General features: G+C 38.8%; 1 protein-coding gene across 4 annotated transcripts in view; it reads left to right on the forward strand.

Moving 5' to 3' along the window:
- Positions 1–15,217, forward strand: part of SCAMP1 (secretory carrier membrane protein 1) — a 149,872-nt gene that overhangs the window by 28,570 nt on the left and 106,085 nt on the right. For 2 of the 4 annotated variants that reach the window (XM_020902675.2, XM_020902677.2), the window contains exon 2: positions 72–149. The exons of the other annotated variants lie outside the window; for them this stretch is intronic. In XM_020902675.2, coding sequence (XP_020758334.1) covers positions 72–149 — 78 coding nt within the window. The remainder of the gene's footprint in view (positions 1–71; positions 150–15,217) is intronic. 4 annotated transcript variants of the gene reach the window in all.

The following is a 15,217-nucleotide window of genomic DNA, read 5'->3' on the forward strand; positions in this document are numbered from 1 at the left end:
AAATGCCTTGTAAATATAAATATATCTTAAAGGATAAGTAACCTTTTTTTCTCCTTTGAATTTTATTCCAGGACCCATCAGTTACACAAGTGACAAGAAATGTCCCACCAGGACTTGATGAATACAATCCATTCTCAGATTCTAGAACAGTAAGATTATTCTTAATTGGACTACTTTTAAATATTAAAATGGAAATTAAGTGGGATTTATATCTCAGTTATGTTTTCTTTTAAGTTGATTATTAAAATTATATAAAACAAGCTGTTAGTGTTTTATTTAGAATTTAGCAAGTTCTTTTTTTACAAAAAAGGACTATTCCAAGTAATTGAAAATACCCTAATGGTTCTACAAATTGCTAATATCCCCTCTAATATGTTAATATTACTACAGTTTTTTAAACGGGGGATTTTTTGCTATACATGTTGTTTTCATGGTGATACAGGGTGATGTTTCCTTACAAAGAGATGTTTGTACAGAACTGTACCATTAATATTTGTATGATTGTCATCTGAATTAGGTGATTCTGAATAAGACTAGCCTTCTCCTCTGGTAGACTAGATTCTCTGGAACTTTAACTGGCCTAGAAACATAATCTCAAAATGTAGTCTTGGTTTATAAAATGAAGGAGTATGGAAAAAACCCTTTGGACAGGGTTCTCTACCCTGAATGCATGTTAGAAGCAGCTGGGCAACTTTATTACAGTGTCTGAAAGAAAGAAAGAAAGAAAGGAAGAAAAAAGTGATCAGTTGTATCCGACTCTTTGCAACTCCATGGACTGTAGCCCACCAGGCTCCTCAGTTCATGGAATTTTCTGGGCAAGAGTACTGGAGTGGGTTGCCATTTCCTTCTCCATATTACAGTGTCTGTTAGGGCCCTAATCCCTCATAAGGCAGTTTTTTGTTTTTCTTTTCATCCTTTAAATAATTTTATTGTGAGCCGGTTTTGAGGACTACTGAAGATAGGTTGAGAATTCTGTCTCAAAAATTCTCTGGCAAATAATTTTTGTCTCCTGTATTTAAGCCTTTAGCGTAAATATCATACTCATGAAGCACTTAGTTTTAAGCGTTGTTAGCTCCTGAAATTTTAGTCATCCTGTTAAAAATATTGAAGTTCTAAAGTTCCGTGCTTGCATTTACATGTCAGCATAAGGATCCTTACTTGATCATCTCTTCCTGAAGATCATATTTTTCATAATCTAGAAAATAATTCTGGAAGATCATATAGGGTTTTGCTTGGAAATATCTTCATGGTGTATTAATTTTTTAGTTTGAAGAAGAACTTTGTGCAAGATAAAAGCCCTAAAATAAGGGTAAATTTTTAAATTTCACTTTATTTCAAAGTCCTCATTTATTTTAACAGCCTCTGTTTTTGTGTAGCAACTGCAACCCAGGCTGAGATCACTAAGTCTTCACTGAGCATGTCAGTTTCACATTGAACCCTGTGAAATGACCAATAAGTTGACCAGTGTTGACATGTAAAGATAGCAGTGTCATATGGCACAACCTTATAGAAAACTGTTTACAAGTACGAGAGTGTAACTTGGTAGGAGTTGAAAGGAAGAAAAAGAGCCTGGTATATTTTATTCTACTATATGTAATTCTTCTAACATGATTTCTGGAGGGTAGAGATTTGAATAACTTAAAATTTGCTGGTGATGAGTAGAGAGAGATTTTTATATAATTTTTGGGAAGATTTTACTAGCAAAAAATATGTGTAACCTTTTTACAGTTGCAGTTTTAGATTATTCTTTGTGGTAATGTTAATAGTAGTGTTCTTCAACAAGTTGTCTACTTTGTACCATGTGCTTTTACCTATATTATCAAATTCTTATGACAACATTGAAGATGGATATTTTTGTTTCCTTTCACTGATAAAGAAACTGAAACACAAGTCATCTAGCTAGTAAGTGGTAGAACTGGTTTACATAATCATCATTTTTTTTTTGTAAAGCTTTTGCCTTTTCCATTTTGCTAGTGCTGTCTTTAGAGACATCTGTCTTTACAGACATCTGCCTAAGAAATAGCCCGTATAGTCTTGGTCATGGAAATTTTCTCACCTAATTGGGATTTTAAAAAATTACACAAAGAAGATACATCCAGGAGAAAAAAAATGTAAACTATAGTTTTAAATGTTTGAGACTTTACAGTCAAGGAAAGATTTTTTTAAAGACTAGGTAGGCAATAATGAACAGCTAGCTTACAATGAAACTTCTCTTAGATTTGATGAGCAATGATACAGTGTCAGAACCAGGAAAATTACTGAGGTAAGAGCACTGATGCATTTTGCATTGAACTTTTTACATTGTGGAAAACATGGGTGAAATAATTTAAAATTTCAGAATTCTTTTGTTTCATAATGTATGATTTTAGAAATTTGTTTCCCTTCCTTTTCTGCAGCTGTGATTATTTTCTAAGACAGAGCAGGTGTACTTGGATAATTGATTTAAGTGATATCTTAGAACTCCAAATACTATTTTAGTGGATTGTTGTTATCCATATTTGTCATAGAAAAATATTTTGAAAGTTAAGCAATCTTCTAGATTGCTGCATAAAGGTGTGGTGAACTACTTGAGGTCAAGTAGGAAGATTCTTTAGCAGAATAGTATATAGTTTTGTTAAGACTTTAGAAAGTTCCTGTCTTTCCTATTTTTCTTTTTAGGTTTCCTTTTATATTTAGTTTTCTGTTTGAATGGAAACTGTAAGGAAAGTAACAAATATTTAAATAATTTTAATAATTTGTATATTAATTCATGCTATACTATAAATTCAGAGATAGGAGTCCTCATAAAATACCGTGTAGTTTTTAGTCTGAGGGTTAGCAGTATACTGTAAATGTGGTAGTCTGAATTGAGATGTACTATGAAGTGGAGGGTAGTCTTTGGCTATGAAATAATTTTTTTTGTTTGAACTCAAAATGCAGTTTACTTCGGGTATTATGTTGAGCATAATGGGTAGGTTCCCTGGCTTACCCTGTAAAACTTAGTGTATGAATTACTAGAAGAATTAGCTCATCCTTGAGAATTGTTACATATTTAGGGGGAATGTTTTCCTTTTAAATTAGGCAGTAGTTTAAAATGCCTGTTGCAACTTGATTCTCAACTAGCTTCAGCCACTGGTGATGGCATTCATGGCTTCAGACAGGATTTTTTCTGGCAAGTGTTGACACATAGGGGTATGGAGACAGCCCTGTCTGTGTGTATGGAGGAAGTGTGGTACTGTTGATAAAATCCTTAGTGACATTTCTCACGGCCTCGTTTATTGTCATACTGTTTTCCTTCAGGAATAGGCTGTTTGGTTTCTTTCCTGTTCTGCTAGTTGTTAGTATTTATGATTTCTGTCACATAAAGCAGCAAGATCTGCAGAAGAAACAAGAGAAGAAAATTCCAAGTACTGGCATGCTCAGGTGGTCATTTCTGACCATAAAGGACATAGATAATTGATTTATGTAAGTAGGAACTGCCTCTGACTAAGTTAATTCAGGACATGGAGTAGACTGAGAATCATAAGACCTGGATTCTAATCTAGTCCCTGCCATTAATTAGTTGCTACCTTTATGAAGCCATCTAACCTCTTTGGGCATTTTTAAAATTTATTTTTAATTGAATGATAATTGCTTTACAGTGTTGTGTTCGTTTCTGCCACACATCTACATGGCTTGGCCATAGATATCCACGTGTCGCCTCCCGCCTGCCTCCCACCAGATCCCACCGCGCTCACTTGTCACAGAGCACCAGGCTGAGCTCCCTGCTCTGTACACAACTTCCCTTTAGCTATCTGTGCTTTTTTTTTTTTTTTTCCCAAATGTGTAACAGTGGAACTAGAGAGGAAGATTTGCATTAAACAATTTCTAATGTCAACTTTTTTTCTGATAATGGATTAAAATTTTAGCTCCAGGAACTGACTGGATAGTACATAGTAATTTACCTATTTTTAATACTGTAAAAGCAATTTCTGTACTGTAATAACTTTTAATTTTCTTTTGGCATACATTTCTATAACATTTTTTTCTTTCTCCTTTGCTTCTTGTCTTTCTTGGATCTCATAATCTGTCCCTTCTGGAACCTTCTTTATTTCTAGTCTCATTTAATGATAACTGTTGCCTTTTAGTGTCATTGGCTGGAAGCATCTGTGTCTTCTTTGTCTCAAGGAGCTTCTTATCCTACATCTAATCAGTAGCCATATCCTGTCATTTATACCTCCAGGAGAGATTATGTGTCTGTCCTTTTCATTGCTATTAAACTGCCCTAATTCAGGTACTCATGTGAGATAATACAGTGGCCTGTCTACTTACCTGTCTCTAGTTTCTCTTCTTCAGATCTTTTTTTTTTTTTTTTGGCTGTGACTAGAATTATTTAAGGCCGAGTTCAGATTAGGTCTTCACTCCTTAGAAATGTGTACATTGATTATGTATTGCCTGCATAGTAGTATGCCATATCGGGGCCTCCATTATATGACTTCAGACTATCTTTTTTTGGGCTTCCCTGGTAGCTCAGTCAGTGAAGACTCTACCTGTCATGCGGGAGACCCAGGTTTGATCCCTGGGTTGGGAAGATCCCCTGGAGAATGGAACGGTTACCCACTCCCGTATTCTTCCCTGGAGGATTACATGGACAGAGGAGCCTGGCAGGCTGCAGTTCATGGGGTTAAGAATAATGAATGCCAAGTACATTTTTGCTTCCCTGGTAGCTCAGCTGGTAAAGAATCTGCTTGCAATGCAGGAGACCCTGGTTCAATTCCTAGGTTGGGAAGATCCCGTGGAGAAGGGATAGGCTACCAACTCCAGTATTCTTGGGCTTCCCTGGTGGCTCAGATGGTAAAGAATCTGCCTGCAATGTGGGAGACCTGGATTCGATCCCTGGGTTGTGAAGAAGAGGAGGGCACGGCAACCCACTCCAGTATTCTTGCCTGGAGAATTCCCATGGACAGAGGAGCCTGGTGGTCTGCAGTCCATGGGATCTCAAAGAGTTGGAAACCACTGGAGTGACTAAGCACAGTATCTTAAAAAAAAAAAAAATTTTTTTTTTATTACTTTATTTTTTAGAGCAGTTTTAGGTTTATAGAAAAATTGAGCAGAAAGTAGAAAGTCTCATCAGACTTCTCCCCTTGACTCTCTTTTTAATCTAATCTTGTAATGTGTTGTTTGCTCCAGCTAAACTCATCTACTTTCTAACTCACAACCCCATTGAGACTACCTCCCCTAGACCTAATACTGGTCATTGAATGGAGTAAAGAGATACTGTGTGGTCATAAGCCTGGCTCCCCTAGACAATCCTCACCTCCTTTAATGGGTCAAGATGAATCTCTCATAGTAGATATATTAATTTTCTTTTTTTCTCATTTATTTTTATTAAGATATATTCATTTTCTACTGCTGTGTAACAAATTACTACAGACTTAGCAGCTTGAAAAAGCACATTTATTATTTTATCATTTCTATAGGTCAGGAGTTTGGACACAGCTTAACTTGATCATTTGTTCAGGGTTTCACAAGGTTGTGATCAAGGTGTTGTCCGGGCTGCATTCTCATCCAAAGGTGTGACGGGAAGGATCGTTTCCAAGCTCATTCAGGTTGTTGGCAGAATTAATACCCTTGTGGTTATATGACTAGGGGCTCCGGCTTTTGGCTGGCTGTCAGCTGGAGACCACCCTCAGGTCATTGGTGCTGTCCACAGTTCTTAGAAGCTGCATGATTTCTTGCCACAGGGGCTTCCCCATCATGGTCACTCATTTCAGAGAGTCTGCGGAGTTTCTCACACTGTTGTACTAAGATAGAGTACCTCTATTATATAATGTAATCAAGGGAATGGTGTCCTGTCATTGTTACCATATTCTGTTGATTAGAAGCATATCACAGGTCATGCATACACTCAAGGAGAGGGTATTATATTAAGACATGAACACGAGGAGGGTTAATCTTAGGTTTTATATGCCACACTGGGACTAAGATGGCACATTAGGGTTAAGACTGTATTACTTCGTATCTCTTCATGCTCGTTTAGAAGGAGCCTCCACAACACTTATCCCTCCCTGCCACTTGACCACTCTGTTTATCAGGGCCAATCTCACTATGTCCTTGATTCCCATTTATGTCATTCTCTATAGGAGGCCCTAGACTCTTTCTCATTTCTTGGATTTTAATCCTCATGATGCTTTGCACATTACTGATTCTGAACCCTTATGTTTCCTTAATTCCTGAAACTTTCCTTGTGCTCTCTGGAAGTCAGAGTCCAATTTCACCCAAATCCCCTATATCTTTATGTTTTTCTCTGAATGTTTTATCCTTTGACCTGGTCTTTCTATGAGGACACTGCTTCTGCTGTAACCTTCTCAAAAACCAGCTGCTTTTTCTCTCACTATTCTCAAACAACTGGCATAATATTTGGGTATATGTTGTCTTGATTTCTAGTTGCTACTTCTAGACAGTCTTCCTCCTTTCTGTCAAAAACTTTCCATGTGATCATTTGAATCTCATGTCATCAGATTATAATTGGGTCCCAGGACTTGTTGTGGGTGTCATCTACGGATCCCTGAATTATTGCCTCTTATTTCTCTCTCTCTCTCTTTTTCTTCATTTTCTTAATTTTCCTTCTTGGTTCACTGTTATTCTTTCTAATGCTGTTTGTATTTTGTAATTTTTAAAATTTTTTATTTTTAATTGATGGATAACTGCTTTACAATATTGTGTTGGTTTCTGCCGTACATCAGCATGAATTAGTCATAGGTATGCATATGTCTGCTCCCTTTGGGACCTGCCTCCCGCCTCCCACCCATCTCACCCCTCTGTGTTGTCACAGAGCGCTGGCTTGAGCTCTCAAGTCATAGAGCAGATTCCCACTGGCTGGCTGTTTTACCTATGGTAGTGTATGTGTTTCCATGCTACTCTCTCCACTTGTCCCACCCTCCCTTTCCCCGACTCTGTGTTTGAAAGTCTGTTTTCTGTGTCTCCATTGCTACCCTGCAGATAGGTGCATCCAGCTCATTAGAACTGACTCAGATGCATTCCTTTTTTACGGCTCAGTAATATTCCATTGTATATATGTACCACAGCTTCTTTATCCATTCATCTGTTGATGGGCCCTTAGGTTGCTTCCATGTCCTTGCTCTTGTAAATAGTGCTGCAGTGAACATTGGGATAATGTGACTTTTTCAGTTATGGTTTTCTCAGGGTGTATGCCCAGTAGTGGGATTGTTGGGTTATATGGTAGTTTTATTCCTAGTTTATTAAGAATCTCCATACTGTCCTCCATAGTGGTTTACATTTACTTACATTTTACATTCAATTTGCATTCCCACAAGCAGTGCAAGAGAGTTCTCTCTTCTCCACACCCTCTCCCAGCATTTATTATTTGTAGATTTTTTGATAATGGCTATTCTGAGCAGTGTGAGATGATATCTCATTGTAGTTTTGATTTGCATTTCTCTAATCCTGAGCAATTTTGAACATCTTTTCATGTGTTTATTAGCCATCTGTATGTCTTCTTTGGAGAAATGTATGTTTAGATCTTCTATTCACTCACTGAGTTTTTTTTTTTTTTTTTTATATTGAGCTGCCTAAGCTGCTTGTATATTTTGGAGATTAATTTTTTGTCAGTTGTTTCATTTGCTATTATTTTCTCCCATTCTTAGGATTTTCTTTTCACCTTGTTTATACTTTGTTGTGTAAAAACTTTTAGGTTTAATTAGGTCTCACTTGTTTTGTTTTTTTCCCATTAGTCTTGGAGGTGGTTCATAGAGGATCTTGCTGTGATTTATGTCATAGAATGCTCTGCTTATGTTTTCCTCTAAGAGTTTTCTAGTTTCTGATTTTACACTTATTTTTGAGTTTATCTTTTTGTATGGTGTTATGAAGTGTTCTAATTTCTTTCTTTTACATATAGCTGTCCAGTTTTACCAGCACTACTTATTGAAGAGACTGTCTTTTCTCCATTGTATATTCTTGCCTCCTTTGTCAAGGATAAGGTGCCCGTTGGTGTGTGGGTTTATCTCAGGGCTTTTTATGTTGTTGCATTGGTGTATATTTCTGTTTTTGTGCCTGTACTGTACTGTCTTGATGACTGTAGCTTTGTAGTGTATTCTAAAGTCAGGAAGGTTGATTCCTTCAGCTCCATTCTGCTTTCTCAAGATTGCTTTGGTTATTCAGAGTCTCTTGTCTTTCCATATAAATTGAGAAATTTTTTGTTCTAGTTCTGTGACAGATGTCATTGGTAATTTGATAGGGATTGTATTGAGTCTGTAGATTGCTTTTGGTAGTCTAGTAATTTTCACTCTATTGATCCTTCCAACCCAGGAACACAGAATAACGCTCTATCTGTTTATGTCATCTTTGATTTCTTTCTTTAGTGTCCTATAGTTTTCTGTATATAGTTGTTTTGTCTGCTTAGGTAGGTTTACTCCTAGGTATTTTATTCTTTTTTGTTGTAGTGGTAAATGGGGTTGATTCCTTAATTTTTCTTTATGATTTTTGTTTGTTAAAATATAGAAATGTGATTCCTATATATTCTATATAAAAGTGATTTCTGTGTATTGATTTTGTTGATATTTATCATGCAGATCATTTACTAAATTTACTGATTATCTCTAGTAATTTTCTGATAGTATATTTAGGGTTTTCTATGTATCATAGAAAAACAAAAATTTGAAAAAGGAAAAAGAAAAAACCCCACAGGACTGCAGGGAGCCAACATAGAGTTAGAAGAATATAAAAGAAATAAAAAATGTGGTTAAAAAAAGTTCTCCAAAGCTTAAATACATTTAATAATAAAATCAACAACCACAGCATCAGAGGAAAAAAAGAAGAAAAAATCCAGAACCAGTAACAGAACAAATCAAAGTATAAGAAGAAGAATACATGTTTTTCTCAGATCTCAGGTGTCAGTTTCCTTGCCCCTGCTGTGAAGGGCTGTTCACCTCTGCCTCTAGGATGCCCTCCACCACTGGGCTGGTCTCTGGAGTGCTGTGAGGACAGCTCAGACTCTAATCTGGCTCCACTCCTCTGTGTTCTTGCCTCCAAAGACCACAGCCGCCAGAGCTAGGGTGTTTCGTTTTGTGGGAACTTTGATTGTCCTTTTATGTATTCCATAGGCACAGGTAGAAAAAGCAAGAGAGTTACAGAAAAACATCTACTTCTGCTTTATTGATTATGCCAAAGCCTTTGACTGTGTGGATCATAGCAAACTATGGAAAATTCTTCAACAGGTGGGAATACCAGACCACCTTACCTGCCTCCTGAGAAATCTGTATGCAGGACAAGAAGTAGCTAGAACCAGACATAAAACAATGGACTGGTTCCAAATAGGAAAAGGAGTACGGCAAGGCTGTATATTGTCATCCTGCTCATTTAACTTATATGCAGAGTACATCATGCGAAATGCCAGGCTGGATGAAGCACAAGCTGAAATCAAGATTGCCAGAAGAAATATCAATAACCTCAGATATGCAGATGACACCACCCTTATGGCAGAAAACGAAGAGGAACTAAGCCTCTTGATGAAAGTGAAAGAGGAGAGCGAAAAAGCTGGCTTAAATCTCAGTATTCAGAAAACTAAGATCATGGCATCTGGTCCCATTTCTTCATGGCAAATAGATGGGGAAACAATGAAAACAGTGATAGACTTTATTTTCTTGGGCCCCAAAATCACAGCAGATGGTGACTGCAGCCATGAAATTCAAAGACGCTTGCCTCTTGGAAGAAAAGCTGTGACCAACCTAGACAGCATATTAGGAAGCAGAGACATTACTTTGCCAACAAAGGTCCATCTAGTCAAAGCTATGGTTTTTCTAGTAGTCATGTATGGATGTGAGAGTTGGACCATAAGTAAAGCTGAGTGCCAAAAAATTGATGCTTTTGAACTGTGGTGTTGGAGAAGACTCTTGAGAGTCCCTTGGACTGCAAGGATAATCAAACCAGTTAATCCTAAAGGAACTCAGTCCTGAATGTTCATTGGAAGGACTGGTGCTGAAGCCAAAGCTCCAGTACTTTGGCCACCTGGTGTGAAGAACTGACTCACTGGAAAAGACCCTGATGCTGGGAAAGATTGAAGGCAGGAGAAGAAAGGAATGACAGAGGATGAGATGGTTGTATGGCATCAAAGATTTGATGGACATGAGTTTGAGCAAGCCCTGGGAGTTTGTGATGGACAGGGAAGCCTGACATGCTGCAGTCCATGGGGTCGCAGAGTTGGACATGACTGAGTGACTGAACTGAGACTGACATAGACAAAGAGATTGCCAAGTTGATCATGTGGGTTTAGTCAGCTTGTACAGCTCATGGAAATGGTTTTGATCCTCTTCCTTAGCCACACTGCCCCTGGAGTTCGGTTGTGGTTTTTCCCCTACCTCTGTATGTGAGTCGTCCATAGAATTTGCTCCTGAGGCTGCACTGGAGGACTTGCGTCTGCCCCAGTGAAGACTTGGTGTGGAAGTGGTGCAGCTGCTTGGATTCCTGGGGCCCTGGCAGCAAACAGGTATGCATGGGAGCTGGTGCCCACAGGTGCAGGACATATGGAGCTTGTTGTTGTTCATTTGCTCAGTTGTGTCTGGCTCTTTGCAACCCCATGGACTTTAGCATGCCAGGCTTTCCTGTCCATCACCATCTCCCACAGTTTGCTCAAACTTAACGTTCTTCGAGTTGGTGATGCCGTCCAACCATCTTGGCCTCTGTTGTCCCCTTCTCCTCCTGCCTTCAATATTTCCTAGCATCGGGGTCTTTTCCAATGAGTTGGCTCTTCACATCTGGTGGCCAAAGTATTGGAGCTTCAACTTCAGCATCAGTTTTTATAGTGACTATAAAAATTATTTGAATTCAGGGTTAATTTCCTTTAGGATTGACTGATTTGGTTTCTTGCAGCCCAAGGGACTCTCAAGAGTCTTCTTCAGTACCGCAGTTTGAAAGCATCAATTTTTCAGCATTCAGCCTTCTTTATGGTCCAGCTCTCACATCCATACATGACCATTGGAAAAACCATAGCTTTGACTATACGGGCTTTTGTTGGCAAAGTAATGTCTCTGCTTTTTAATGCGCTGTCTAGGTTTGTTTATAGGGGGATGGAACCCACACCCTTTGCAATTAGAGTGTTAGCCACTGGACAGCCAGGGAAGTCCCTCTTCATTATCTTGATAGTGTTCTTTGACACACAGAAGTTTTAAATTTTGATGTCAAATTTGTCTATTTTCCATTTCGTTGCTTCTGTTTTTGTTGTCATGTATAAGAAGCCATTGCCTAACTGAAGGTCATGAAGGTTTACTCTGAGATTTCTTCTAAGAGTTGTATAGTTTTAGCGCTTAGATTTAAGTTTATGATCCATTTTGAATTAATTTTCATGGATGGTATGAGATAGATCTCTAGCTTCTTTCTTTTGCATGTCACTATCCACTTGTTCTGGCACCATTTGTTGAAAAGTCTTTTCTTCCCCATTGGATTATTTTGACCCTCTTGATGAAAATCAATTGATTGTCAATATAAGGGCATATTTGGGGACTTTAAATTCAATTTAATTTTCTGTGTCTATCCTTATGCGGGTCTCACACTGTCTTGATTACTGTAACTTTGTAACAAGACTTTACCTTGATCTCCTTTCCCTTTCTAGTCTAATTTTCACATCTCTGTTCGTGAAGAACTTTCTCTGCTCCCGTTTGCTGCAGAACCTCTCTAAAAAGTTGTCTGCTTTTTTTTTTTTTCCACCCTGCAAGCCTGTCTCCTAAGAATATTTCAGTAAGGCTTTTGCTCCCTGCACTCCACCAAAACGCATTTGTCAAGGTAGCCAGTGACTTCCACGTTGCTAAATCCGGTGGTGAATTTTCAACCTTACTGCCCATCTGTCAACAGCTCTGACAACTGATCATTGCCTCATTCTTAGTAAACTTTCTTCCTGTGGCTTTCAGAGCACTTGTTTTTCATTCTCTGTCTGCTTTGCTAATTTCTCTCCTTTCCCTGTTCCTTCACCCCCAGTATTGAAGTGTGCCAGGAAATAGACTTTGCTTCTCTTCTCTTTGATCATTCAGATGGTTATTTCATCAAATCTTATAGCTTTAAATACCATCTTTGTGTTGATGACTCTCAAATTTACATCTCTAGCATAGACCTCTGTTCTGAACCTCACAGTCATGTATTCAGCTGTGTACTAGATACCTCTGCCATGGCTGTCTTAGAAATTGCAAATTCACCTTATCCAGTACGGAACTGAGTCCCCTCACTGGAAACCTGCTCATTTTCAACCTTTCTTATTTCTATCCTGTTAGTTACTTAGGTGAATACCTTGGTGGTATTTCATTATTTCCATTTCCTTACACATCACATTTCTGCCCAGGAATCCTGTTGGCTCTCTTTTACAGATATATGCAGATCTGATGCCTGGTTTTCATAGCCACTGCTTCGCTTGAGCTGCCATCTTCCCTTGCCTGGATTGCTACAGTGGTGGTTTCTTGACTACTCTCCCTCTTTCCACCTTTAGTCTATTTCTAGTTCAGTAGCCAGTGTGATCCCTTGGGGAAAAGTTGATCATTTCAGACTCCTGCTTAGAGTTCTTCACTAGCTTTTGATTTTCTTCAAAGTAAAACCAAATATCCTTAATATAGTGTTTAATCTAGTCTGTAATATCTCTCACTCCTATATCCTCACTCCTTCCCTATGTATTCTTTCCCAGCACATTGGCCTTCCTTAGTCGGTCGTTCTCCTGACTTTGTATTGGCTGTTCATTCTGCCTTAAATGGTCTTCCCCCAGATATCTGCAGAGCTGACTTCTTCACTTCCGGAAAGTCTTTGCTTGAATATTGGCTTCCCCAGCCACCTTTGTAAAATCATCCCTACTCAACTTTTTATGACCTCTTTATCCTATTCATTTTTTGCTGTTTCGTAAAATTTGCTGCCTCTTAAAATACTCTATACATGACCCAGATAACCACGGTGGTGTGATCACTCACCTAGAGCCAGACATCCTGGAATGTGAAGTCAAGTGGGCCTTAGGAAACTGATGTTTCCTATGAACAAAGCTAGTGGAGGTGATGGAATTCCAGTTGAGCTATTTCACATCCTGAAAGATGATGCTGTGAAAGTGCTGCACTCAATACGCCAGCAAATTTGGAAAACTCAGCAGTGGCCACAGGACTGGAAAAGGTCAGTTTTCATTCCAATCCCAAAGAAAGGAAATGCCAACAAATGCTCACAATACTGCACAATTGCATTCATCTCACATGCTAGCCAAGTAATGGTCAAAATTCTCCAAGCCAGGCTTTGGCAATATGTGATCTGTGAACTTCCAGATGTTCAAGCTGATTTTAGAAAAGGCAGAGGAACCAGAGATCAAATTGCCAACATCCGCTGGATCATCAAAAAAGCAAGAGAGTTCCAGAAAAACATCTATTTCTGCTTTATTGACTGTGCCAAAGCCTTTGACTGTGTGGATCACAACAAACTGTGGAAAATTCTTAAAGAGATGGGAATACCAGACCACCTGACCTGCCTCCTGAGAAATCTGTATGCAGGTCAGGAAGCAACAGTTAGAACTAGACGTGGAACAACAGACTGGTTCCAAATAGGGAAAGGAGTACGGCAAGGCTGTATATTGTCACCCTGCTTATTTAACTTATATGCAGAGTTCATCATGAGAAACGCTGAGCTGGATGAAGCACAATCGGGAAGCAAGATTGCCGGGAGAAATATCAATAACCTCAGATATGCAGATGACACCACCCTTATGGCAGAACATGAAGAAGAACTAAAGAGCCTCTTGATGAAAGTGAAAGCGGAAAGTGAAAAAGTTGGCTTAAATCTCAGTATTCAGAAAACTAAGATCATGGCATCAGTCCCATCACTTCATGGCAAATAGATGGGGAAACAGTGCAAACAGTGGCTGACTATTTTTTGGGGCTCCAAAATCACGGTAGATGGTGACTGCAGCCATGAAATTCAAAGACGCTTACTCCTTGGAAGGAAAGTTATGACCAACCTAGATAGCATATTAAAAAGCAGAGACATTACTTTGTCAACAAAGGTCTGTCTAGTCAAGGCTATGGATTTTCCAGTAGTCATGTATGGGTGTGAGAGTTGGACTATAAAGAAAGCTGAGCGCTGAAGAATTGATGCTTTTGAACTGTGGTGTTGGAGAAGACTCTTGAGAGTCCCTTGGACTGCAAGGAGATCCAACCAGTCCGTCCTAAAGGAAGTCAGTCCTGAGTGTTTATTGGAGGGACTGATGTTGAAGCTGAAGCTCCAGTACTTTGGGCACCTGATGCAAAGAGCAGACTCACTGTAAAAGACCCTGATCCTGGGAAAGATTGAGGGCAGGAGGAGAAGGGGACGTCAGAGGATAAGATGGTTGGCTGGGATCATCAACTGAATGGACATGAGTTTGGGTAAACTCCAGGAGTTGGTGGTGGATAGGGAGGCCTGGTGTACTGGGGTTCATAGGGTTGCAAAGAGTCGGACATGACTGAGCGACCGAACTGAACTGAAAATACTCTATAATGTATTTAATTGTGTGTATACATATTTATATGTATTGTTTATCTTCCATTGCTAGAATGTAAGTTCCTGATTTTAGGGATGTTTGCCTGTTGTGTTCATTAATGTCTCCCAAGTGTCTGTAATTGTTTGTGGCACATTGTAATTGATCAATGAATGTTTGATGAATGAATGAATGATTATGTCTCGCCACACCTCTCTTCCTTTATGTGCCTTTCTCTCTTTGAAAGCTCTCATTCTTGTATATCCCTTCATTTCTGCTATTATAATATCACCTCCCTCAGTTACTCTAATCTTTAAAAGCCTTGTTTTAAAATGGTCATATATTGTGATAAAATGATTTCTGCTTATTCTGATTCTGACATTGATATGTTTATTTTTCACCTCCCTAATAACAAGGGAATCTGTGTTGGGCATAGCCTCAGTCAGTTGTTTCTGCTCAATCAGAGACTGATGAAGTCATTGGAGGCTGCTCAGTTTTAAGTTTCTTTTGGCATTCTCTCCATTAGGTGAAAGAATAGACAGTGGTTTACAGAACCGGTAAACTTTGTTCCCTCAGAGAGGAGTTCTCAAATTTCAGGGTGTATAAGAATCATTCTGGAGAGCTCACCTTAAATGTGAGCACCTTGAAAACACAAACCCCATCTCTGCAACCCCTGAGTTTTTTAATCAAGATGTCTCTAGTGGGGCCTAGAGTTTGCACTGGGGCTTTCTGATGCAGAAAGATCTATGAACGTGTAAAGAAACATTGCTTTAGATC

Source organism: Odocoileus virginianus, chromosome 6 (genome assembly GCF_023699985.2).
Source record: "Odocoileus virginianus isolate 20LAN1187 ecotype Illinois chromosome 6, Ovbor_1.2, whole genome shotgun sequence".
In the NCBI taxonomy this organism is placed as follows: Eukaryota; Metazoa; Chordata; class Mammalia; order Artiodactyla; family Cervidae; genus Odocoileus; species Odocoileus virginianus.